The following is a 27,810-nucleotide window of genomic DNA, read 5'->3' on the forward strand; positions in this document are numbered from 1 at the left end:
CTCCCCATCCCTCTGGGAGCAGGGGGAGGAAGGGGGGGAGTGAGCAAGCGGCTGCGTGGTTCTGGGTTGCCAGCTGGGCTTAAACCATGACACTGTGGTGATCAAAAAGAGTTCAGAGAAATTCTGGAAATGCTGTACTCTAAACCAGGCATTTTTACATCCAGTCTGACAACTTAGAGTGCAAAACTTCCATATACAGAGCAGTCAAATGTTTACAGACAGCACGGCACCAGATACGGAGAGGAACTTCAAAACACAGCATGAATTTGTTCTCTCAAGTAGAAGTGAACTAACTTCCAATAGTTTGCATGTGAAGAGAAATGCATTTCTACTCTGTCCTACCTGTGGTTTAGTCCCTATTCACATTTATTTAAAAAGATCTCATTTAAAAGAGCCATCATGTTCTGTGATGATCAGAGTCATTCAGCTGAACTCCAAACTAATAGTAGTGCTTAAAGGAAATCCAAAACACCCTTTAAAGGCTATTCATAAGGTTCAGAGTTTCACAAGTCCTTTTGCAATAAAGACTAACTTGTATTCTGAGAATAAAATGGGCAATATTCAAAGCAAACAAATGTTTCATCAACATTTTTACCTTTAGGACTTCATCAGAGATCCTCCAAGGCGCTCAATTTCCTGCCAAGAGTAATTCTATGCTAACATTAACCAAAAAAAAAAGATAGATATTTCTTTTATATTTACATATTATACATATTTACATTTTCTTTAATACTACAGTTGTAGAGGGAAATAAAACCTGGATACAGATTTTATATCTGCCTTTAAGTGTCCCAACAGTATATTTTTCCCTTTGAAAAAATGTACAAGTCCTCTTCAGGTCCTTTGAACACTAGATACAGTCCACGTTCCGCAGGCCACCATCCATAGTCAAAGCACCAAATCTAAAATGAAAAACACACCAGTGTATTCTTAGGTGATTGTCTAGATTACAGAATGAATCCTTAATTCATTATAATTTATTTATGGGGTTTCCTTCTCCTTGCCATGCGCCAACACATGCGTTTGTATCCAACTTCTATATGTGAAAAGATGGAATAGAGGATGTTATGCTCCAAGTATGGGACTGGGGAACAAAACAAAACCAATTTATCCTGACACCAAACTCAGCTCTATCAGCAATTCACTCTGAAGCTTTCAGGAGATCATTACTTTCACAGAAAAAAAGCAAAGTCAGTCTGTACAACAACAGGTCTGCACAACAAGTCTGTGTAACAGTTGTGATAACAACAATACCCTCTCAGGATTGTAAGAAATATGTTGGCCTCTTTCTCCTCACTGTATTTAAGCAATCTGAAAATTACAAAATAATACATTCAGATTGGTATAATTCCACAGTTGTTCAAAAATGTGTTTAAAAGTGAGGAGGTAAAAGACACCACTGGATCTGCAACAGCACTGTGTTTAAATTCAGAATTAATCTGTGCAAAAGATATTTTTTCTAGCTAAATGTAAGTAACTTGACATAAAAATGCCACAACTGCTGCATCAACATTATTTTACAGTAATGTTTCAAGGCTTTGGGTACTTTTTTGGGGGGTACACCTCAGATCAGCAGTTCAAAACAGACTACAGAATCATCCCTTGATGCAAGTTCTGGATCTACAAAATACATCAAATTAAGCCAGCTCCTAGTATCAGCCCCAAAAGAGAAAAAGATTGCTTGCCTTTCCAAAATGTGATTGTTCTCAGCCAGCTCTTTAACAACCCCTTTCATTTCCTCCTTTAGTTTCTTCATACTGTAGTAACAAGAAGCCAGAAAAAGGTTAAAATTTTTATAGGGACTGCTGTGATTACTCACCACCACCACACAGCTTCCACCAACTTAGTACATACAAAAGAAGGAACAGATAACGAGTTGGTTATTTCCTAAAATGATATATCAATATTGTCCCCTACTCTCTTCCAGGTCTGTGCCACCTCACTTTAGCAATATGAAGTTTCGCTGAAATACAAAATTCTTGGTCTTAATGCAGCAATCCCTAAGTCAACCATATTTGTGTAACAAGTACAGAATATTGCATCAATCAAATTAAGAACTTCTCACCCAAGAGTCATTTCCACTAATGTGTTTGAGCTCGGATAGACTGTATTCATTGTATGCTTCATCCCACTGGAAGCTGCAAACATTTTCTGTGGCAGAGCATCTTGTAACTGTAATAGATAAAAGGAAATGTAAGTTTTAAGTTGTCACATATACCTTGATATCCACCTTGAAATTCTTCAAATTCGCCACTGCTGTGATGACTCGTAAGATCATTACAGTATTAAGGTGGCTGATATTTCCCAAGTTGAGATCATCACAAGTTTTATTTTTTAATTTCTTTTATAAATAATAATAATATTACTGCCTGAAAATGTTTTCATTCTCTCAATTTTGAGGTAATTCTGGTAAGTTTCCATCCTGCAGTCACTGTCTGAGTTTTAACAAAACCTCTTCTTTCACGTACCAGCAGCATCGGCATGCATCCTTGAGCATGTATCCCCTCATCTTGCATATGGAAGTAGTGTTTTTATGCTTCAGAATATTTAATCCTGAGTATTCAGTTAATCCTTTAGATGCTCAGATACCATTATGATAACAGTTACACAGAACACTTCTCAATGAACCCATATCCATTTGAACAGATTTTTTTTGGGGGAATGCTAACACTACCAAAAAAAACCCCACCAAACCCAAAAAACTCCCAAAACTGCCAAAAAAACAAACCACAAAAAACCCCCAAACCAACCAAACCAAAACCACTAAAAAACCAAAATGGCCCCAAACTCCAAATTCATCAGGATTCAAAAAATCACACCGTTCTCTAGGCCACTCCAACATCATGGAAATAGATGACCTTTAAGGTCCTTTCCAACCCAAACCATGCTGTGATTCTATGATTCTAAGCTGCTCTAGTCTGAATACTACACCCATGCAGCCTGTGTTTTAATATGACTGCATTTAAGACTCACTATAAACAACACCAATGACACTAAACAATGTGGAACAGTTTTATCTATGCAAACACTTTACAGAATTTTGAAGTGTTCTACCTCATTTATATAATCCTGGTATTTGGATACCTCTTCTTTGATATCAAAACACTGATTGGTGACAGCCAGTAACTGCTTCCTTGTGTGAAACAGTTTCCTAAAAGAAAAAAAAAGGTTTCTTTTAGGAGCTTCCTGTATAGAAGTGGTGCACTGAACATTACCAAATAGTAATCAATAGCTTGCCTTGTCCAGTCCTCAGCCTTGTCCAAAAATATATCATACTTGCTGACACATTCATCTTTGAATAGAGTTATGGCTTTTGTAGCATGCAAATACAGCTTCTGCCTGCAACACATAAACAACCAAACAGTGTTATATTGCTTTCAAAACTTCATTCCTCTGATTTACTCACTGAAACTTGGAGAACAGGTTTCCGGGCTTAAAATCCCTTCAGCCACCTTTATGCATGCTGTTGTAAGGTATAAGAATTTGACACAATGCATGAGCTAACAGTTTCATGTTACAAAAATATTCCTTATCAGGGAGAAAAAAAATTATTTGAAGCATTTAGTTGCAATTATTTTTATATGAACAACTGGTAAAATGTCTTCTCCGAGTCAGTATTTATCTGAGCAGGTATACTTAAGGAAAAGGGATTCTAAATAGAAACAACAAAAATCCTTATTATTTCTTATTTGCCTTCTGCAGATACTTGGAACTTCCAGCATATATGAAGAATCTTTTGTGCTGAGTAATATACATGCAAGAAGAAAATACGCAGGATTTTTCTGTCAGCTTACATTTATGACAAAATTAAAAAGCAAGCAGATAAGGACAGGAAAACAAACCAAAACCCAGTTCTGTTTGGTGTTGCAGACAGTAATCCCAGTCTACTAATTCCCTTACCATGCTCTGCATTGCACCAGTAAGTGAAACTAAGGGATACTGAGACACTACAGTTCAATGCCTGCTTCTGGTATTTTGTTCAGTCTTGCATGATAGCTATTGGTTAATCACATTCTGGCTATTACGTAACTGGACTAAGCATGCATACCTAGATTCAAATACAAAAACCCAAACCTAGCTGACTGCTGCTCCATTCTCTGTCTAGGGGTAAAAATGACAAAGGCCACCCCCAGCTGCTAAAGGCAGACAGTTCTTAACAAAAACCACTGTCATTTCTCTCTAGGGTGAATCAAGTTCAGTAAGATGTAGCTGGGATCTCAAAGATACCTGAACTGTCATAAGGAGACACTTGTGGTAGAAAATATGCCAGTATTCAAACCCATGAAAATATCACACACTAATGCAATGACACAGTTTGAGTAGTAGAAAAAGCCCTAAAATTTCTTTAATCTGCCCAAGGGAGTGCAGTTTTAAACTGAGCCATGGCTTGCATCCCCGTGCTTGCCTTTTTCCAACCATATCCTTAAGAACATAATATGAACAATAATTTTGTAGTATCTGCCACATTAAATTCAATCCCTCGCTGTTCCAGGGCAATGATGAATCTAAGTCTCAGCATGTCAAATTTGGCTTTCCTGCCCCTACTGTCCTTTATTTCAAGGTAACCTCCCCTCTACTCTGCAGTTATCCCATTTAGCTTTCTCTTCGGGAAAATCAAGCAGCATGGTTTTCGGAATACCAGTGCTTTGTACACGTTAGCTTTCTATCTGTAATCTGGTAGTAACAGCAGGAATTTTACAGAAGCAGTGTCTGAACTCCTATAGCATCCAGCAAAGTCTAGGGAAACACCCAACTGACCAGTCACTAGGAGAATAACTCAATTAGTATTAGGCATCTGTGTATGGAACCGAATCAAACCTGACACGAGTACAACATGAGCAGAACATCTGTTGACAGTTGCTCAAGAGTCAGAGTCACTGGAGTTTAATGGGAGTCCAGACACCCAAGTTAACATGCAGACACTTCATGTGGCCACCTGTCAAGTGACAATTTCACACAGGCATGAAGAACTGCATTAAAATCTATTTTGCTTGCTATAGTTCCTGGAAGATTAAATTGTTCTAGAATTTCATTCAGCCAGCCCATATTTCATTCCTCTGTAGAAAATTATCTTCAGTTATGAAGTCACTTCACTCTTACTGAGGGCTTATTCTTCCCTAAAAAAAGGTGAAAAAATATATCTCCTGGAAGACAGTTATGCCTAGAAAATGAACAGGTACTTCACAGGTATGTAAGTATTTGACATCTACATTTAGAAGGTCTATCAGGGATGAAACTCCACTGTCAGAAAGCACCTCATTACCATATGCTGGCAGTCCTATGTACTTAAGATATTTAAAGGCAATTTTTCACAAAGCAATCCTAAAGAAGTTATAATTTACAACGCGTTCTTGGCAAGAGCCCCTGAAGGACCTGAAAGCAATCATGCTATTTACCAAAGGTAACTTCAAAACTTACTTGTCAAACTTGTGAATTTGTTCTTCATTATAAGGAAGCCCTAGGATCAAAGCAGATGACAGACATTACAGTTTAATTCTATTAGTTGTATTTATGTAAAACTCTACTAAGTACAATTCAAATTTATGAGATTAATAGTGGTGATTCATTCATATGGACTTGAAGATGGTGTCTTACTAAGAAAGATGTACAAACAGGTCAAAGGAGGTGAACCTGCCCCTCTACTCTGCTCTCCTGGGACCTCACTTGGAGTATTGTGTGCAGTTCTGGTGTCCTCAACATAAAAAGGACATGGAACTGTTAGAACAAGTCCAGAGGAGGCCACGAGAATGATCAGGGGACTGGAGCACCTCCTGTATGGAGACAGGCTGAGAAAGTTGGGGCTGTTCAGCCTGGAGAAGAGAAGGCTGCGTGGAGACCTCAGAGCAGCCTTCCAGTATCTGAAGGTGGCCTATAGGGATGCTGGGGAGGGACTCTTCATTAGGGACTGTAGTGACAGGACAAGGGGTAACGGGTTGAAACTTAAACAGCAGAGGTTTAGATTGGATATAAGGAAGAAATTCTTTACTGTTAGGGTGGTGAGGCACTGGAATGGGTTTCCCAAGGAAATTGTGAATGCTCCATCCCTGGCAGTGTTCAAGGCCAGGTTGGATGAAGCCTTGGGTGGCATGCTTTAGTGTGAGGTGTCCCTGCCCATGGCAGGGGGTTGGAACTGGATGATCTTAAGGTTCTTTTCAACCCTAACTATTCTATTCTATGATTCTATGAAACATATTCATTGTTGCTGACTAACCCTCGATTCCTAATTTCCTAGAAGAACAAAGACTGACCTGTCTTTTATGTTACAGTTTGTGTTATAAGTGAATCAAAGAAGTTACTTACTTCGTTCTGCTTTGTCTTTTTTGAACTGATAATAAATATCTGTGATGGAACGCAGCAGCGCCTGCAGCCTTTCTGGACTAGTGACAAAAGGAAGAAAATGAGATATTTTATATATAAACTTAAATACCTATTGATGAGTTTTAAGAACTATGACTCAATGTAAAATTCAATACATATTAAAACAATTTACTCACTTTCTGTCTCTTGGATGCATGCCTTCCTGATTTGCCCAGGTGTCACTCAGTAAACCACCTGGAGAAAGTTTGGTTTTGATATCTTGAAGACTAGTTTCTAGTGTGCCCTGAGAGCTGGAGAGCTATGTAAGAGCAAGAAAGTTCAGTATTACCACTGGGTAAAGTGAAAAATTCCTTGAGGCTGAAAACAAACTGAGCACATTAATGCTATAGACCCATTTACTTCACTGACATTAATTGGAGAAATATGCCCATTATCTGTCTAGGCTTTGCTAAAAGCAGCTAAAGCATGGTAATATTAAAGTAAGAATCATCTCTGATGTTGGCATCTCTGTTACTCACAGAAAACACTTATCATTATTTGGCTTTTTCTTTAGAAACATCATTTTGAGAATGACATAGGCTTTGAAAGATACTTACAAGCAACAGTTTTGTCTGGATCTCTGAAATTTCATCCACTTCCGATGCTTCTAAGTTGATCTGCATCAGATTCTCGTATCTGGCCACAAAAAATGCACAGTTAAAAACAAGCAGTGAATACACTCAAAACATTCCTTGAATCTAGTGTAACAATAACTATCTTTTATACAAAAAACAGTGTTTGTCAAGCAGGAACCATAAAACACTGACAACGTTAAATGGCCACTAATAATGAAAATATTTTAGTTATGAAAAAAATCCTTCTTTTTTTTCCCTACATTTGAATTGCTTTTTAGTTTCAGGCTTCCATTCTTTACTTCCTTATTCATTACTTTTACTCAGCATGTAGTGTAAAACTGTTTCCTCTCATCAAGTAATTTTTAAAAGGTTATCAAACTAAAGCAGTCAATGACACACAACAAATACTCCAGTGCACCAAAATGCACTTCTGAGGAAACTTACTGGAAGGGCTGAGTTACCCAAACCTTGAGGCTGGGTTAGTAGCACCATCTGCTCATATTGATACTTCCCATATGACTATCTCAAGTGCCAAATAAGTCATTTGGGACATTATTTTTCCTGTTGAGTCTCAGGTACATTTTGTTTTTAAAAACACCATCCAAACCAGCTCAGCTGCTTCCAGAAAATACACACTTTGCTCAAGTTCAATACTTCCTGCACCTTTTCAAATAAAAGCTTTGCATTGTCACGCTTTGAAGCATAGCCTTAAAAAGGGAGGACAAACAAGACGATCTTTGTTAACTCCACATAAGTCTTCTGAAGTCAAATACACTGAACATCCTGTCTCTGTAAGAGGCTGAAAGACCACATGCAAACACATAGCAAATTCCTGTGAAAATAAGAACTGCTCCAGTTGACAAGTGAGCATATTATTTTATTTTTTCAAACTGCTGCTCCCAGCAGGTCAAAGGAGGTGATCCTGCCCCTCTGCTCTGCTCTCATGAGACCTCACTTGGAGTATTGTGTGCAGTTCTGGTGTCCTCAACATAAAAAGGACATGGAACTGTTAGAACAAGTCCAGAGAAAGTCACGAGGATGATCAAGGGACTGGAGGGCCTCCCATATGGAGACAGGCTGAGAAAGTTGGGGCTGTTCAGCCTGGAGAAGAGAAGGCTGCGTGGAGACCTCAGAGCAGCCTTCCAGTATCTGAAGGGGGCCTACAGGGATGCTGGGGAGGGACTCTTCATTAGGGACTGTAGTGATAGGACAAGGGGTAATGGGTTGAAACTTAAAAAGCAGAGGTTTAGATTGGATATAAGAAAGAAATTCTTTACTGTTAGGGTGGTGAGGCACTGGAATGGGTTGCCCAAGGAAGTTGTGAATGCTCCATCACTGGCAGTGTTCAAGGCCGGGTTGGATAGAGCCTTGGGTGGCATGGTTTAGTGTGAGGTGTCCCTGCCCATGGCAGGGGGGTTGGAACTGGATTATCATAAAGTCCTTTCCAACTCTAACTGTTGTATAACTCCATGATTCTCTGGGATACTGCTGAATGCACTAAATTCACAAATCAGAACCTACAGCAGTCTTTTCTATGCTCTCAGTGGCTTTCTTTTATGGGGGCCTCGTAGAAAGCATGAAGAAGCTAGCTGAACCAAATAGAGAGTGAACAAGAACCAGTCATGTCAACTAACTGGCTTCAAGAAGAGTTGGGATTACAGCCCTGATGATGTGTAACTAGGCTACAGAGCTATTATTTTGCTTGTTATCAACTTTGCTAATTTCACTGGTTGGGTATTTTGGGGTATTTTTCTTTAAGCAAATCTCTTTGAGCCCAGGTGTGTCATTTTGTACACATTTGGCATGCACACAGCAAATCTGACAAATGCTTGGGTATCTACGATAACTACATAAAAGATGTGCAATTTGCAATACATAGCAGCTCCAACACGGCTTAAGTTTATTCTTAAGTCTATTCTGCAAATACAATGGTTCCAACGTGTATGCATCAATTGCCTTGTGGACATCTGCATTTTCAGAGCATCCTGGAAGCAAGTTTAGAGAATCCCATAACCAAGACAGCATTTGGGGGATCCTGGTGGTAAGTTGAATAGGAAAACAAATACCATAGAAGAATCCCATGAAGAGCCTGTATCAGACTGTGTAAGAGTAACACACCTTATTCTCCTCCATAAAGATGGAGCCAATGATAGTTTATGGGAAGACTGAACAGGACACTGAAAAGGTACTTTAAAAGTGGAAAAGAATTTGTCTGAGAACTGGGCATTGCCTGGGACTTGGAGATGAAACAAAGATAATGAGACAGAATAAATGAAATTGGAGGATGTATTTGATGGTGCAGTCCCTTCTCCTACAGACAGCCTTGAGTGAAAAGAGGTAGGGCAGAAGAGTCTGACCACTGGAAAACATCTGTTTCCTTGAAACAGAAAACAAGAGAAATAAGTGTCTTCTGGGGTCTTTGAAACCTGGAAGTCTTCTGTTCTAAAAGTAGTAATTCTTCAATTCCTCCCTATTTATTTTTTTTCCAGTTTTAAAGTGCTCTAATAAGCTTTCTGCTGTAACGAACTAAATGTGTCCATATGTACAACAGTGAGATTCTGTGATACAGACCTCTGCCCTCTGAATTAACCAAAATAAACAAAAATAACAGCCAGGCACTTAAAACAATGACAGAAGTATTATTTCCTGTGCAGTTTACCTCTGGTATCCCTATGTGCAGTATCCCACAGTGATGCTGACATCACTGATCTAGTGACATCCTAATGTAGCTTTGTTTTTTGGTGGTTTTGGATGTTTTTGGTGGGTTTGTTTTGTGGGCTTTGGTTTTTTACTTCTGTTGGGTTGTTGGGTTGGTTTTTTTTTGTTCAGCTGCTCTATGTTGTATTTCAACATTAAAATTCTTCCATGCAGAAAATGCTAACGTCTTAAATCTGTGAAAGGGGCAGTATTTAACAGTCATCCTTAATAAACACACACAAGCAACCTTGGTGACAAAGGCACTAAAACACTAATTAAAGGAAAGACTTTAGTAGCTTTTACTAGGCTTTACTATAGCTTCTGAAGTCAACAACAGCAGATGAGCCAAGTCAGAGAAGAAATAAGAAAAAGAACACAATCACTACTCAGTAGTAATTATTTGCTCCGATTAGGTTAAGCCACAAAATAAACACTCTAAATTGCGTAAAGCTTAATACTGAATGTGCTTAAGTCAATGTCATCAGCGAATCCATACTGATTCAAACTTATTTTTATACACAAAATCCCTGTAAATAAACATAACTTAATACCACTCTCATTAAAGATACTGAAAAATCAATGCATTCAGTGTAGTGCTTCTACTCACATTTTCTCAGCTTTTTCAATGTTTCTGCTGCAGAAATCCAGCCTGATGACAACCTCTGTCTTTTTGTGAACGATTTCATTGTAATCATCCTTGATTATTTCACTAAAAAGGGAAGAAATAGTCTGTAGGGAAAGCATTCAGCTGCCATCTTACCAGTAATCAGCAATGCAATAATATACCTACAGTAGTAACTGCTTGTAAGAATTCCTATCAGTTAGAGATGCATTAGTATAACCCTCCTGTAAAACTATGCTGTATAAGCTGCTGAACTGTACCTCCATGTTACCAGAGGTTAGACTTAAATTATTTACAAAAGAAAGCAAAACTGCAAATACCTAAACTTACTGCCAAAAAAAACATTTTTGTTTCCTCAATGGCAGAAAGAAGGAAATAAGTCAGAAAGCCTATTCATATTCAAGGAGTAAGGAAAACTGCTCAAGATTCTGGGAGATCACAGAATTATGGATTTATTATAAAGGCATATCTCAATTTCTTTTAAAAAGAAACAAGTACAATGAAATTCCATCATTTGCTTACATTAGCCATCGTACTCCTTTTCGCATCAGCTCCTGGTAAAGCAGCAAGGAAGTGGCAACTCTACAGGCATAACAGATGATACCTGTTACTGCCTGGTGGAAAACACAAACATTAGTACTAATCTGGCATTCTCTTCACATTGTTTCAAACCAATTAGTCACTGTTAGGGATGAAAATAAGTCTCTATGAACAAAAATGACATCACTTACTCTTAGGATTTACTTTAATTTCTGGAAAGTCACAAGTAAATTTCTTCAGTAGTTCGGGAATTAAACACAGCATTAAAAGAAACTTGTAAAAATGGCATTATTTTTAAATTCTAAGGCTATGGACTCTTCATCCACCTAATTCCACTTACAGATTTGCTGATTTACTTAGAATTGTGAACAAAATTTCAGAATTATAACTTAGAATATTTTAATTCATTAATATAAACTGATAACTTTCTCTTCATTCATTTTAAAGACTCCTGATGTTCAAAGAGAGATATGCTTTCAGGACTACCATGCCTGAATACAAGGCTTCCCAGCAGCCAGTATTTTATAGGCATAGCATAAATGGTGGCCACAAAGTCAAAGCATGGCAATGCATCCATCCAGTAGCTCTAGAAAAGTGACCGAAAGAATGAAACAACTTCTACATATCTCCCAGATTCTGAAAATTTACAAAAGGCAAAAGAAATTCCACTCTGCAGAGTCCTAGAGACTCCTCTCTATCAAAAGATGAAAGTTGTTTTTCTTACATTAAGTTTTGCACCATGATAGGATGTTACGAGTCCTCTAGCTAACTTCAGAACTCCCAAGTGACCATCTCCCTCTCCTGCAAGCACTAATGCAGTAACAGAGCACCTGGACTTTAGAAGCCTGTTTTGTGGTTTTATTTTGTTTTTAATATACAAACATGTTTTGTATACAAAGCTTTAATATACTTTTGGAGCTCTTGTTAATAAATACACTTCTGTCAATCAGAATCCTCACTAGCATGCTGAAACTCTTTTTAACATTAACATTCATCTGAAAATCAAATAGCTTTCATTTCAGTATGATTATGTGAGACAGATATATAAATTGAAACCATAATTACTCACTTTAGCCATACTGGCATCCCCATCCAAATCATAACGTTGATGTACTTTAGGAAGTAAAACTGAAACACAAACCAAACATCTTTATTTTATTATTTTCCATAGGAGATTCCAGAAGTTCAGGCTGTTTCCCCTCCCCATGCTGTGCACTAGTTTTTACATGTATCAACATGGATTTTCATCTAATCTGTAACTGCCTTTCAACTTAACGTGGTTCTCATGCACACCTTTAAAACCAGCCATTGTCTTAAGCACTTTAAGTAACTTAGTATCTTCAGCAAACTCATTTACTTCCTTCTCCAGACTCACTTTTGAACACACTTCACAGCACAGATTTCACGTAGATCTCCACTATCGATGTCTCTCTATTGAGAAAACCAACCACTTATTTCTGTTCTTCAGCCCTATGTTTGCCCATGTGGGAGAATATTCCCTCTTATCTTATACATAGATTCACTGAGACTCTTAAGGGTAGAACTTCAGAAAATGACTTTTTAAAATCTAGGGTAGCCTCTATCAGCTGAATCTACTTTGTTCTCACACTCACTGACTCCTTTAGAAAGCTCTGACACATACAAAGGCACTGTTGATCCTCCCACAAACAGCTCACCTACCCACCCTCTTCAGCACCTCTGTGTGAATGCCAGCTGGCTAGAGCAGTCAGTATGTAGGACACACTGACAAAAGCACTACTGACTTCTCAAGTGCAGGCATAGCCCTCAGCTCATCTCTTACACAAAAGGGGTCTGGCACAGGGCCTTCTATAAGCCTCTCAAAGATAAATGCAAAATCTTCATTTCTTCTTTTTTCTGTTATGGCATTACCTTGTGTTCCAAGCAAAGGTAAGGTGTTAAGACCTCCTATTAACTGAAAGGCTAACCACACTCATGACATTAAAAAACAGGAAGTCAAAACCTGAATTTCCACTTACTGAGTAATGGAACAAAAGAACCAACTCAAAAAGAACCAACTCCTTTCTACTTATTAAAACTGTCATGCTTCAAAATATTTCAGTACTCCATAGGCCCCACTTAACACAAAGATGCTCAGGTACCCAGCACTAGGAACAAACACACCAGATATTCAGCATTTTGGGGAAATAAAAGAAAAAAGGGGGGGGGGTATAGAGGGAACAAGTGCATTCTTAGAACTTCAGGTATCAAAAGAGAAAACTTTCAAACACTATTTCTAAGATGTAACAGCCATAAGACAATAATTAAATAACTCAGCCTATTACAGAAGATAAGAAAGGGGAAATAGCTTTCATATACCTTCTTCATAGATTAATCCAACAATGCTCACAGGTTCCCTGCTTACTACAAAGATAGGATTCTCCTCAGTCGTTCTGGGGAAGTGCTGTGCCAATCTGCCAGGCTCCAGTATTAAACGCCGGCCTTCGTATATCAGTTCTTGATTCTGAGATGGTATTTTTGTCTGTTTGTAGACCAAATCATGAAATATAGTAGCTCTATAATACAAACAATACATTCAGTAGTAGTTAGACTCACTGCAACAGTGCAATAATTCAGATTTTGCATTACTTTGATAAATGTCTCGTTTACTTCTGATTAAGAGCTAGTTGTACACATAAAACATTTGACTTAGAAGCAGAACAAAAAGCAGCATGCTGCCCAAGCTTGCTCTGTTACAAAAACAAATACTATTTCCTGCAAAATATCAAGCTTCTCTTTCTACCTCTCATTTTTCACCAAAGCATGTCTGTGTAAACAAACTTGCTTTGGCCCGGGCAGCACTGGAGGAGAGAAAGGAAGCATACTTTTGTTTCCTCAGGCATATGCATTCCTCCAAAGGAGATGGATAGTTTCTCCAAGAAAACTTCTGGTGTTTTATATGTCAAAAAGCACACACCTTAAATTCAGCTTGTAAACTGAGAGCCAGATTATCTCCAAAAGAAGAGTGAGAAGGAAGACCAAAGACACTCTGGTGTTTTATTACCAGCGGTCAATGGATACTAGGCATAATAATTCATAACAAACCTCTTCTTCCCCCACATTTCCAAAAGAAGAAAACCCAAACCACCCAACAAACAAAACCTCCCACAAAATAAAAACCTTAAGCACACTAACATGAAGGACAAATATGCCTCCTATGCGGCACTAGCACACTATCACTTCTTAATACTACAGCTAGTATATAAATAATCACGAAGGTAAATAATAATAAAGTAAATGTTAACAAATAAAGTACAAATAGAAGTTTGAGCTCCAGGCAAGATTTCTCTGCAAAAATAGCATTTGGCCTCTTTCACAATAAAAATGACACAATAGAAAAATTGAAAAAGGCCAGAACTGTATTGACACGTTATGAAATAACTGTTCACATATCAGTGAATGACACATCCTCTGTATTAGTTGAAGTATGGCAGAGAAAAGACACTTATTTTTGTATCAAACTGTAAACCAGACTTTACAGCTTTTAACATCAGCACTCGATGACCATAAAGTGAACTCCATGTAACTTAGGATCCTAAATTGTACCAATTACAACTTCAGAGCCCCTGTAAGAGCTTTTTATGTCAGACACAGTTGATGTGCACGTTCTGTATTCTTGAGGACAAGATAAGAAAAGAGAGAGCTAAGCACAAGTCTCTGGAAAACTACCTTGTCAGTAAGTAAGGTACACAAATGTGGGATGAGTTGGCATCCATTAAGAACATACATTGTAACACATCAAGGATTAAGTCTGTGTCACTGATGAAGACCAAGTTTAAGATCAACTGATCTGACCTTTAGTGATTTTATTTTTGTTCAACAGGCTTCTATGCAGTGGTACTGCAGGAAAATTACACGCTTCCTCAGATAAACTGCAAAGGGAAGGCTACTGGAGTTGTAACAGTGGTGATTTGAGCTCACAGTACAATCTGCCTGAATGAAAACACAGTAACAAAAACAGAGAACAAGAACACTTACGTATTATAGCTGTGAATATAAACTTTGTGCAAGGTCATCTGCTGTAGTGAAAAGATGTGGATTATCATTCGGTGCAGTATGTCACTCGTCTCTGCAAAGAACTGGTCAAACCCCCAGCATTTTTCCTGGTCTGCTTCAAGAATGTTCACGAGGACAGGTGTGAGCAGTACTTGCAGACCCCTAGAGGACACCAGGAAGATGTGAGACAACTTGGATCTACTTGGATCTTTTCACCTTATACACAATTGCAACACTTCATTTTACTTGTCTCACGAATGTAAATCTGAATTGCAAGAAACATTATGGATCCCACTTCTGTGTTATCACAAACAACCTCTTCGAAGTTTTAACATTATGCACCCCTCTAATGGGACTGTCAGTGTGCTTATAAGCCACTGGAACTTGCTTTAAAACAGTTTGACACACAGCCCCATTAGAGGTCAGTGGATGCTGTACTTAAACTCACTTTAGTGCTAAATGTATAACAGTAAATACTGTTCAAATATTGCTTGAATATATTAGCATGAACAGATGTTTAATGAAGTCTGCTTGCTTTATTATTTCAAGCACTTCAATTATATGGAATAAGAAAAGGAAACAACTGAGCATTATCATGAAAAATACATGTAAATTGTAAGTTCTGCACACTATAAACTAATACATGGATATAAACCAGACTTTCATTCTACACCCCTTATGGATCCCCATTTTTTGCTTTCAGAAACATTTGTTTCTAGAATCTGTTCACAGAACAATTTCTTTCTCCCTCTACCATGTAAGAGCAGTAACTTTAAAATACTGAGGAAGTCTCAGGAAGATAAATAGGTAAATGGGCTATGGGAGGTGTTTTTAAGATCATATTGAGATCTCAGATCTTCCATGGCTCTTCCTACTGAGGATTACAACACATGAAGCAAACATATGATGATAAAAAAAATGTAGAAGATGCTATGAGAAGATGTTAAAACATATTGATGTGATTTTTTTTAACCCTCCATGGCAAAAATGCAAGTCTCTGAACTGTCTTTTCTTATCATTTCCTTCCTACTGCCTGATCTTTGTAATGTCTGAAGTCACATTCTTGGATGAATGAATCTTCATACTCTTTCCTGAGGGTGGAGAAAATAGAGTAATAATCTTTCTTCTACTCATAGCACATCAGATTCTCAGGTGCCCATTTGTAAACTAGCAACCATAAAACTACTTGGATGGATGGGAAGGAAAAAACCACTTGAGAACCTAAAAGTAGACTGTACTGACCTACTGAAGAGTTCAAAGAAAGCAACTGCAGCAGTCAGATCTCTGTTCCAAAGATGCAATCCTGAGAGAATAATTGGAAAAACCCAATCAAGTAGTGTTGAAACATATTGTGAGAAGTTCAAACTTACTTCGAAAGACTACAAGAAACAGGCATCTCCCGCCTCCACTCAATTGGTCCATTTTCTGCTTTCTGTACTCCAGAAATAGCACCAGAAGGCTTCTCAGTGATTATCTTGTACCTGTGATACATTATAATAATAACACAGACTTCAACTACTACCTCTTACACACACATAGGTCTGGTAACTGATCCTCAAAAGGCATCAATAATAGAAATAGAAATAATGGGCTGGCCTAAATTGGTAGGTGGTGCAATAACTGGGAAGCTTTACTTACAAGCTGACAGAGAGTGGTGCTAAAACAGTAAACAATGAAAATAAAACACTTTGGGCTGCGTGGAGAAACACCTTGGCCTACCTAAGTTTGGGAAAAACTGATGAGAGATTTCAGGAATCACTGAAGGAAGCTGATTTGTTTTCTTTTCTACAAGTTTTAACTGATTTAATCAGAGTCAGATTTCCAAGGCTGTTCAAATTAGGCATTTACATGACTAACTTTACCATATTCCATGGCAAAAGATGACATTTAGCCACACAAAATCACTTGGGGATAAAGAAGGAACAGGAGATGGACTCTGAGGAATTACTTTAACTTGGAAACATTTAGCAACTGGCATACAATTTGGCATTGTCTAACTTTGTACTGATCAGGCTCTTATTTCTCAAATTTCTCATTAAACAAATCAGGAGCAATAGGCTTTTTGCAATAGCAAATTTCAGTTGTGCTTTCCCTTTTTGGAGGACAAGATACATACAAACTACGTTTTCTTGGCTTATCTCTCAAGTAGATACAACCACAATGCCTGTGAGATGATCACAAGATGGGCAGTTCCTTAAACTAAGAAAAGAAGCTTTGCAAGGAGTACCAGTACTAGGATGTTACTGGCCTATGAGAGGTCCCAAGTACCACCCTGCTTTATTTTTTAAATGCAACACATAGAACAACAAAACAGAACTAGACTAAGGCAAAACAGGAACCAATTCCAAACAGCACAGCATAAACACAACTTCAGTCTCACAGACAGGAGCTATTGTTATCTTCACCCACTGTCCACAACCATGCTACTCAAAAAACTTAAATCTCATGGGTAGTGCATGCATTTCAAGACTGCCTGGAAAGACAATCACTTAAAAGACAACAAAAATTTGCAGCACTGGAAATCTGTTTTAAAATGCCTTGATTTTGCCTGAATATCCAAGTGATATAAACCACAGTGCAACAGACCAGCCCAGTACCATGTGAAAGAAAGATAGGTGGAAAAACATCAGTATTTTGGGGGAGCTCTGATGCTTAACTCAGGTTTTAAAGTGCAACACAGTAAAATCCTGGTTGAAGCAGAGTATTTGTACTGGTTTTGGCTGGGACAGAGTTAATTTTCTTCATTGCAGCTCATACAGTGCTGTGTTTTGGATTTGACCAAAAGTGTTGATAACACAAGGGTGTTTTAGCCAGTGCTGAGCAGTGCTTACACAGCATCAAGGCCTTTCCTACTTCTCACACTGCCCGCTAGTGAGCAGGCTGGGGGCAGGCAAGAAGTTGGAAGGAGATGCTGGAAGCTGACCCCAAGGGATATCCCATATCATAATATGCTCAGCAATAAAAGCTGGGGTGGGCAGTTGTCAAGAGACTGAACCGACATCAGCTGGCTGATGGTGAGGAACAGGAGATTTTTTGCACCATTTGTTTTTCTAGGTTGTGTTTTGCTTTCAGTTTGGGGGGGGGGAAAGGGGGAGGAGGGGTAGACTTGTTGGGTTTTTTTTCCTTAGTGGTTTTTGTTTTCTTATTAAACTATCTTATCTCAACCCACCAGTTTTCACACTTTTACCCTTCCAGTTCTCTCCCCCATCCCCTTGCAGAGGAGTGGGCGAGAAGCTGTTTGATGCTTAGCTACCTAGTGGGGTTAAACCACAAAGTTAAAGAATGTTTTTCCCTAAATATTTTCACTATTTTAATGTTTACTACATGTGCGTAGGATTTTTGATACAAAGCATGTCATGGACTGACATTTTACAAACAGATAAAATTCTCCTTCTAAATTACCTACATCACTTCCTTGTTTCTACGAGGTCCTTCAAAGGGTCGGAAAGGCAAACTCCCTGTTGCAGCATGGTAAAAGGTCACCCCTATGCTCCACAGATCAACTGTTGCTCTGTACTTTTTCTGATGCTCTTTCCTCAAAACTGCTCGCTCGTACATATCAGGATGCTAAAGGCAAAAAAAAACAGGAAGAAAAAGAAGTTGGAATTGCTTATGAACAATACAAAGAACAATACCCTAATCTACCATTTCACAGCAAGGTAATTTGTCATTCTAAACTTTCAGATCTTTAATCAAATAGCAAAGTTGTCTTGTATCAAATAATTTGCTTAAATCATTCTGACAGGATATCACAAAAGAGTTCCTAGGTATGATAACCACTTTCATTAAAGGCCTACAAAAGTATACAAAATTTTAGATAAATTGTGACTACTAGAATAAAACACCACTAAAAAAAGAGGTGAAAGCCAGTATTGCTCCAGATGGCTTTGAAACAAAAGAAACCAAACTAGAAAAAGATCCATAGCAGAGGAGAATATCAGTTACAATACTGCACGTGGGAAAACATGGCAGGAAGAAAACTGAGCCTAAGATGCTTATATTGATGCCACTCTGCCTGCCTCCCTTCAGTTAACTAAGGTGTCAAGTGAATCTTAACTACGCAAGAGCTCAAAAACTGAAAAATATCTACAGAGATAAAGGCAAAGACACTCATTACTAAAATACTGCTGTTCTTCCTCTCGCAGAAGGCAGCAACGGAGGCTGGACCTAGAAATTATTTAAAGGCTACTGTGCTCAGATCAGCAGAAGATCTGGCATGACCTAACGTGAAAATGGCTTAAAGTTGTAAAAACAATTCCAAACAGGCCAAGCTTTACCTATTCAACTCCTATCACAAACAAACCTGGGCTTCAAACAGTTCAAGAGAAAGTGAAATCATATGAGCTTACTAAATATTCTTCTGTGCCATAGAGAGAAACAAATTGTTCATCATCTTCAAGTTCTCTTGCAGCACCGAAGTCTGTCAGTTTGTAAACAGACTGACCATCTTCACCAATAACACGCATTATGTTGCCTGGTTTGATGTCACGATGCACTATTCCATTCTCTCGGAGATGATTCATCCCAGCCACTTCCATTAAAAAAGATAATACAGAATTTATATATACATCTTGACACAAACTGCGTAAGCACTGAATTGTAACTGAGGTGATGAAGACATACGTTTTTACTTTCTCACTGGGAAACAGACATAAGAAGGGACACTCAATTAACAAAAACACCAGGATCAGAGAATATCCTGAACATTTTTACTTTCTTTTTCTCCAAGCAGCTAAATGATAGTATCTCCTGCTCTCGGCAACATCTTACTATTAAAGTAACAAAGGGAAAGTTCTGTAACAGGCAGACACAGGTAAGCCTCATTATTTTTCTAATTGACTCTTCTGAGATTGTCACTGGGCATCAGTCTAACATGTGACAAATAATCCTGAAATAAACAAAGAATTATAGCAATGCTTTAAACAGCAATGCCATCTTAATGCAGGTATCTATATCATCTAGAGACAAGCAAAAGATGTGACTCCCATATGACCATATTCATTTGCTCAGTTAGTTGACAGTCATTCAAATCTCTCATCTCTTGCCATTTCAAGATAAACACAACAGGTATGACTTTGTTTCAGTCGATAAATTAGAAAAAAGAGCAAAGAACAAAGTCTACATACCCACATCTCTCAAAACGATTAAGAACTCAGACTCTGGCAAACCAAACGCATTAGAAGGCTCCTCTAAAACTGTGTATAAACTCCCACAAGGACAAAATTCCATAACTAGTACTTTGTGTCTAGTCGTTGTCTGAAAAAATAAAATTAAGAAGGTATGCCTGTGACTATTGTGAAAACAATGTCAGAAATTACATGTAACCACATCATCTTAGTTAAAAAAATAGGAAAGAAAATCTATAACTAGACAGCAAATCCCATTCTGGAGATCTTCAAAAGAAGTGTAGGTTATTTATTTATATTGTTTCGTGTATTTTAACCTGGAGATGGCAGAAAAAATTAAGAAAGCCTCAAGTTCTAGGCACTTAGAGGGTTGACAGCAGTATTGATAGCTGGACAAATGAAGAACTACAACACAGAAGAGCAGAGAGCAGCAATTGTCCTTCCTTCCTCTTTACTAATCTCAGCATCTGGGTCATTTCAGCTGACGAGTCTCATTCTCGGCACAACTGCAATCCATATTAACATATAGTTCTACATGTCCTATGTCATTATTTTAGCTGGTTGCAAAGCAAAAGCATCAAGTCATCAGGATTACTGACACACCTCCCACTATCAGTATGTATTAAATGTTCATACATGTAGATAGCTTAAAAATCTTTATTCAAGTTTAGGACAATGGCTTCTTGAGATGGCTTTGAAGAACCATAATCTGTGCAAGCATATTCTTTCAACAACCAAAACCCAGTGGTGGTTGCATCAGAGTACTTATATCACCATATATGTTACCATTCTTTAAAAATGTAACTTCATCCTCCATAGTTAAGGATAAAGAAAAAAGACAGTTCTGCAGTTATTACCATGCACATAAGATTATAACTACGATTCATTACCTCTTCTTCAATGGCAAACAGCTTGACAATGTTCTTATGATTTAGTTTCTTCAACACTTCAAACTCTCGCATCTGAACATCCACGGGACGAAGGAAACTTAGGCTGTTAAAAACTTTGACAGCATATAAATCCCCAGTTTTCTGTTAAAAACAAACAAATTACTAATCAATCAGAGGCGTAAGTCTGTAAATGTATATATGCCATTATCCAAGCATTTTGAGATCCTCTGTTGTGCATATGAGCATGCCCAGATTACAAACAGCTCAAACTAGCATTTTGCGTAAGGTTAAAATTAAGATTCTACTAAAAAAAGTTGTGTATATCCTGGTTTAGTTTAACACAGACTAGAAGCAAACAGACTAGCAGAATGGAAACTCAGTCTTAGCCCACAAAATCTAAGTGCTTTTAAAAAACAAAGAACAATCAGCATAAGAAGGGCTTCACATTTAAGAATGACACATAAACTTTGCTGAATAATAAAATTTCAGCAAGAGGTAGGCCACTTGCATCAATCCGTAAGAGACACACATGCTTCAGTTGAGAATCTTGGCTTGCTTAGGAGACAACTTTCAGAAGCTGAACACTGCTCGTTTTCTTTATTGTTCTGTTTATGCTCATAAAGCAGCATTTTAGTTTTTCAAAGAAGACAGTGTCAGGCACTACATACCACTCATGCAAAATCATGTAGCAATTCAAACCCCCATAATAAGTAACAGGAGCACAGACATGAGCTCAGTCAGAGAATTCAGTTTTCAAGTGGGACTAAGCCTCAACATGCTCAGGCACCCACAGCACCAGCTGAGAGTGCGGTTCTGGTCCCTTTTAGGGCGAAGTACCTCCCTGAAACCACTCTAGGAATAAGCATACATTAGCAGCCATGTGGGTGAAAGATTCCTGCTAAGGACAAAGCCTTCCTGTTATACAACACACTTACATGCACTACTGGTGTCCAGAGAAAAGTTTTCTCTCACTGACAAGTTGCATGTCACATACTCAGACTAGAGGCTGATGAGAGGTGCAAGCATGAAAACGTAAGCTTTAAAGGGGAGTCATTCTGTGAGGAAATCCACTTACCTGGAAAAGCACATTAACTGCTAAATTATTCCTTAGTGTTGCTTCATGGTTAAATGTGGAATATAGAAAGCACTGTAGCTTATATATAACTTCACTCTGATTTCACACAGACTGTCATTACTACAACAGAACATTATTTTCACAACTAGTCTTATCTTCATTTTGTGAGATATACCATGAAGTTCATAGGAATAGAATGACCTATGCAAGTAAGGTCATTTTAGCTCCTCACTCAGGTTACAATATACACATCAGTATAACATTTGCATGGTAAAACTCCTCAAAGATGTTCTATTTTGTACTGATTAAAAATGGCATGTCACCAAGAAAATGGTGTTCTAGACATGTATGAAGCATTGACTTAAGGCCAAAGACTAACAGCAACTTCATCCAGTAAGATAATATGTTAAGAATACTGAAAAATAATAAATATCACAAAAAATGGTTTTTAAAAAAATAGGGGAAAACTGTGAAAAGATAATTTAACCAAGAAAAAAAACAACGTATCGTGTAATGTAATAAAAATTGATGAAGACTTTCATTGCTATTTAAATTCTTAAATGAGGAGTACTTTTCCCATAAAACCAAAGAACAGAGGAATGAATCATAGGATACTTAATAACTTTTCATATTTTACAAGGACAAACAGTACAATATTGGAAACAAATCCACAGAAATTACTGTATAGAACTAAATTGATTGGATAAGTATTAACAATTAAAAGTTAAGAATTAATATTAGCAAAGATATATTTGTTTTAGGCTTAAATCTTTAATTTTTTTGTTGATTTCATGATACTACTCACATATGGAAAACTAATCAATTTTATATATTACTCAGACTAGCAATTCCTCACCAACCTTGTGTCGGCCCCGGAAAACATTGGCAGTAGCTCCCTGCCCTAGGATGTCAGACAACAGCCAGAGGTAATTCAAAGTGCTCTGCATCTTTGCTCTTTGATTAGACAGTTTTCTTTTTCACCTTAAAAACAAAAGGTTAAATACATGGAATCATAATTTGGTAAAATACACAAAAGGGACTTATTTTAATTAGAAGGAACAAAACTCCAACTTAACCACAACTCCAAAGACATACAGAAATAATTAAGAACAACTAACTAGAGGAATAAAAGATGAAACAGAACCAAGCTCAACAATCAAACTAATGTCATAGATGCAACACCTCTCTGCATTTGAGATCTTTACTCCCCAAACTTTGTTTAAAAAATCAACTGGAAAAGTGAAAGCTTTATAATCCCTTTTCTGTTGTACATAGGTGTTTAATGATACAGTAACAAAAACTATAGAATCATAGAATGGTTTGGGTTGGAAAGGACCTTAAGATCATCAAGTTGCAACCCCCCTGCCATGAGCAGGGACACCTCACACTAGACCATGTTACCCAACGCTTTGTGGAGACAGTCCTTTGAACACTGCCAGGGATGGAGCATTCACCACTTCCTTGCGCCACCTGTTCCAGTGCCTCACCACCCTCACAGTAAAGAACTTGTTCCTTATACCTAACCTGAACTTGCCCTGTTTAAGTTTAAACCTTGTCCTATCACTACAGTCCCTGATGAAGAGTCCCTCTCCAGCATCCTTGTAGGCTGCCTTCAGACACTGGAAGGCTGCTATGAGGTCTCCACGCAGCCTTCTCTTCTCCAGGCTGAACAGCCCCAACTTTCTCAGCCTGTCTTCATACAGGAGGTTCTCATGGCCCTCCTCTGGACTTGCTCCAACAGCTCCATGTTCTTCTTATGTAGAGGACACCAGAACTGCAAACAGTACTCCAAGTGGGGTATCAAGAGAGCAGACTGAGTCAAAACCACATGCACAAGGTCTTTTGAAAATCAGTAACACCGGTGATCCATTCCATTATTGGGTATATATGCCAAAGAATACATATTAGAGATGATGCAGATATACATATATATACAGATACATCAATTTATTTTAGATATATATATATACACACACATTTACTTATTTAGATTGCTTGGGCTCCAGAAGTTGCACTTCAGTACAACTGTAAAGAAACTGGACTACCTACTTATGAAAAGCTATTTTATGTGGGCTAGATAAAAGTCACAAGTTAACACAAGTATTTTCAGCTACTCATTAGGACAACAGGAAGAAATCAAGGGACATTTCTCCCATTTCTAAACTTCACATTTGGAATGTCACATCTTTTCTACAAAGACAGTCTGGATTGCCCACCCTTCATGAAATGTAAACTATCAGATGCTCAGGTTTTCACAGATTCAAAAGAAAGAGAAAATATGTTTGATTAAATTAAAATTATTAAAAACAACATTAGAACTACCAGAATTTTCTCCCCTGTCAAATCAGTAGGAGCTCCAGGTGAATGCCATTTTTTTTTGTTAATTAAAAAAAACCTGATTTTGCCATTAAATCTAGTGAAAGGCTATAAGATCAAATATGCAGCTTCCAGGGTAAGGTCCTACAGCAGCAGCTTCTTCTCAAACCTGGCAGCGGATCCCTGCATCTGCCTATGTTAACCAATAAGAAACAGCTGATCCTCAAAAGAAACAAGCCTTTCCTCTAACTACTAGAATGACAGCTTTCTGTGCATGTTGTTGCAAGAAGATGGTTGGTGCTTTCTGAGGGCTCCCTGGCACACAAGACGAAACCAGCACAAGCCTCATGGTGTGTACTACAGGAGAGCAGAGAAAGTTGCAGGCCGGTCACCACAGCACAGCTCTCTCATCCTGCTCCAGCCACCCACTGAAGCACCCACCTTTGCACTGCTCCTGATCCCACCCGTGCCACGACCCAGACACAGGAATTGTCTCATGTCTTTGAACACATTTCTCTATGCACACTAACTGCAGATTGCATACTTTCATTCAGCTATTTGCTCACAATAAGATGTGGAGTTTCTTGCAAAACTGTCCCAGAACATCCAGGTTTTGGAATCGTTCATTGGGATTGTTGGCAGTGTTCATCCAACAACATGTTGCATACAGAACTCAACGACACAATGCAAAGAGCTCACATCACTCTACATTCAGTATCATGCAGAAACACTAAATCTGGATAAAGTTCTTAATATAGAGAGGGAAAAAATGTTCCACCTCAAGTCTGAACCAAATAAACCTGCAACAGCACATCCCAAACCCCTACAATTCTCAGTTAACTGTGACAATTTGCAATAGCAGAACAATTCAATTTTTCCCAGCTAGCAATTACCATAGATGCCAGAGTGATCTGTGATGCAGACATAGAGGTAAGCAAGAGGTCTGCATGGAAATAATGCATAGACCACTCTGTAAATCACTTGCAAAATCTCCAATTAAAAAGTCCTTCATAATTAGAACTCCACTTGCAACAACCCAGCTGGCACACTGCCAGTAAGCACATATTTTGTCATGTATTTCAGCACAATGTTCATCAAACTCATTCCAAGATGCAGAAACATAATGAATCCTTTCTAAGCAGAGAGGTAACGTGCAAGAGGATCAGGTAAACAGTTTCTTCACTGATGTGTGTTCTAATACTAAACTTTTAGCAGCCCATTAGAGACTGAATTATTACATTGCCTGAAGTGATAAAGATGATGTAGTTTATGTATGAGATCATCCCTTTACTTTCTTACTTTCGAATTAAATTTGCATGAAGCTCAGTGGGTGACAAAAAACAGGAGAAGCCTGCAACAGATGAGCTTGAATGGAATCCAATGGATTTAAAAAAAGCCCAACAAAACAGCAAGTCACTAATGGGTTCTCAAGGTCTGGGTTTTTCACTTGTAAAACTACAGATATAACTATGCCAGTATTAATCCCAGCGTATAGACAGACATAGAGCCAAACCAGAGTCAGTGTTGCACTATGACCTTTTTTTTGTCAAAATAGTATGTTTATAATAATAATAATAATAAAGTCTACACTGTTCTGGAGGAGTCTTCAATTTTAAAGACTCATTTAGCTTTTACTCTTCAAATTATAATAATTCGATTGAATAACTTACATAAGGTGTTAGACCTCCTCTGATTTCCTTTCTTAGACTGATTCAGAACTGATCTTTGCTTGTTCTGACTTGATTCAGCTGGATTTCATATTTTCCATTATCTTCCTAAATCAATTCACTCAGTTTCATATTAAAATGCACACATATATATATATATAACTGTATGTTTGGTCCTATCGATAGATTTAATGCTGAACTTTCCATTTTTTCAAATCTCATTTATGGTCTTAAATCTGATCCTAGATGAGTCACAAATTCCTCAGATCTGCCCAGTTCTCTCTCCTACCAGCAGGGTGAGTTACTGTCCCCCATGACTCATTAACACTGCAACGGTTGGGGGGTGTTTTTGGGGTTATTTTCTCTTTTTTTTCCTGCTCTGCTGATACTTACCATTTATTTATTTATCAGCAGGGGCGGTTGTAATAGAAAAAGACTGCATTGCTACCGTGACATTTTAAACTCCCAGTCTTTGAAGCAGAAGTAGTGACTGCTTCTAATTCATACAAAGAAGTGTGCTGATAACTCAGGCACGTGGGATAAGCACACAAAGCAGGTACTTCCCCTGTTAACAGCTGCAACTCCAGGAGAGTAGGGCAGATGAAGAAGTTAAAGTGAAGGCTCTTTCTGCCTATAAACAAGATCCCATTTGCCACCAAAGCAAACAGGCAGAGTGCTGAGGGTCTGAATAAATGTTACGTTAGCATCACAAGAGTCTGATAAACACAACGGCTTTACCCTTCCTGTATACCCTCTCTAAAGAGAAAGTTAAGCATAGGAAACGCCCACCCATCAAAGTTCCTGTTTCCTGCATGTAATCACCTCCCGGGAGTTTCCAGTCCAACATCCAGTATCTCCATTACCAGACACCCTGCCCGAGGTCCTGCTCTGGAGCACACGAAGCAGGACATGCAAAGGCCCACAAAACAAACGCCAAGCTTGGCTCCAGCGCTGCTCAGCACCACTGCTCTTGGCGTTTCCAGTCCGTAACGGGGGAGGAGGGCTCCGCCTCCTGTCAGTGACAGCAGCTCCTAGAAAGCTATGGGGGGCCACAGGCCCACCCCAGCCACCAGCCAGCCCCGCATTCAGACGGGTGCCAAGGGCACGGTGCAGCACCTCATCTCTACAACAGGACATCCTTCCTGAAGTAAAAGTTTAGCAACTTCTACAAACACGAAGGCGACACCGCTACCTGAGGAACGCTTTAAACAAACCACCGCAAACATATGCTTCGCTTGGCTTCCCCCCCCACCCCCTTCCAATTACAAAACTAATAGGACGGGTCTTGACCTGCCGACATTCGCCAGGCTAAAAGCCATGGAGACCAGGGCAAAGGACGAGCTCCAGGCACGCCGCCGAGGCCACAGGCCGGCCCCGCTTCGTCCATTCCGGTCGGGGGCCGCTCCGGAGGGCAGCCCGCACAGCCGGGTCCGCTGCTGCCTCAGGGGGCTCCGCCGCCGGCCGCGACCCTCCTCGGGAGCCGGCAGCGCCCGGGAAGGCCCCGCCGGAAAACGAAAGCAGCTCACCCCGGAGGCAGCGCGGAGGGAGCCGCTTCCCCGCGGCGGCGGTGAGGGGCCGCGGTTCAATCCGCACCGCCTCCATTGGCCGCCCCAGCTCCACACAGCCTCCCCGCACCCTGCCCTGCCACCGGCCCCACGCACCGAGACACCTCTCGCCCTGCCTGCCCAGCGCCCCGGCCGCTTCCGGCTTCCTGCAGCGGCGCTGGGAAGGCGGAGCGGCAGAAGCACCGCCCCGGCGGCTCCCGGCCGGGCTGCGCTGCTCCCAGCACCGAGGTAAGGACGCGGTGGGGTTTGGTCACCGTGTTATCTATCCCCTCACTGAGGGGATGAGGGAGCTTCGGCCCTGAGGCGAGGGGACCGCGGAACAGGGAAACGTTGGGAAGTGGAAGTAAAATGTGCCTTAAACATGGT

At 39.2% G+C, this 27,810-nt stretch overlaps 1 protein-coding gene across 2 annotated transcripts; it reads right to left on the reverse strand.

Annotated features, from left to right (window-relative positions):
• Positions 1-27,591, reverse strand: TBK1 (TANK binding kinase 1). Of its 2 annotated transcripts, none has more exons than XM_031048061.2 (21): positions 27,541-27,591; positions 22,757-22,877; positions 20,822-20,962; positions 19,932-20,061; positions 19,155-19,336; positions 18,212-18,372; positions 16,176-16,286; positions 14,788-14,967; positions 13,129-13,325; positions 11,861-11,919; positions 10,774-10,865; positions 10,237-10,338; positions 6,915-6,993; positions 6,495-6,616; positions 6,301-6,377; positions 5,419-5,458; positions 3,238-3,339; positions 3,055-3,151; positions 2,066-2,172; positions 1,686-1,757; positions 1-902 (listed from the first exon to the last, which is right to left on the reverse strand). In XM_031048061.2, exons 2-21 carry the CDS (start codon positions 22,841-22,843, stop codon positions 851-853), a joined length of 2,190 nt encoding a protein of 729 aa, XP_030903921.1. In that variant the 5' UTR covers positions 22,844-22,877; positions 27,541-27,591; the 3' UTR covers positions 1-850. The 2 variants fall into 2 exon arrangements, with proteins under 2 accessions (XP_030903921.1, XP_005148125.1); XM_005148068.3 differs by lacking the exon at positions 27,541-27,591 and adding an exon at positions 27,170-27,211 and having other exon boundaries at positions 574-902.
• Positions 27,592-27,810: the final 219 nt, after the last annotated feature.

This window comes from Melopsittacus undulatus, chromosome 5 (genome assembly GCF_012275295.1).
Source record: "Melopsittacus undulatus isolate bMelUnd1 chromosome 5, bMelUnd1.mat.Z, whole genome shotgun sequence".
In the NCBI taxonomy this organism is placed as follows: domain Eukaryota; kingdom Metazoa; phylum Chordata; class Aves; order Psittaciformes; family Psittaculidae; genus Melopsittacus; species Melopsittacus undulatus.

What these genes read in the sequence shown, in the direction of transcription:
- TBK1 (XM_031048061.2), bottom strand. Translation starts at nt 22,843, where the DNA reads ATGCAGAGCACTTTGAATTACCTCTGGCTGTTGTCTGACATCCTAGGG. An exon ending in TCCAGACAAAACTGTTGCTT is followed by an intron (nt 6,617 to 6,914) that starts GTAAGTATCTTT and finishes GCTCTTACATAG; the next exon opens with CTCTCCAGCTCTCAGGGCAC. An exon ending in ACCAGGATTATATAAATGAG is followed by an intron (nt 2,173 to 3,054) that starts GTAGAACACTTC and finishes TATCTATTACAG; the next exon opens with TTACAAGATGCTCTGCCACA.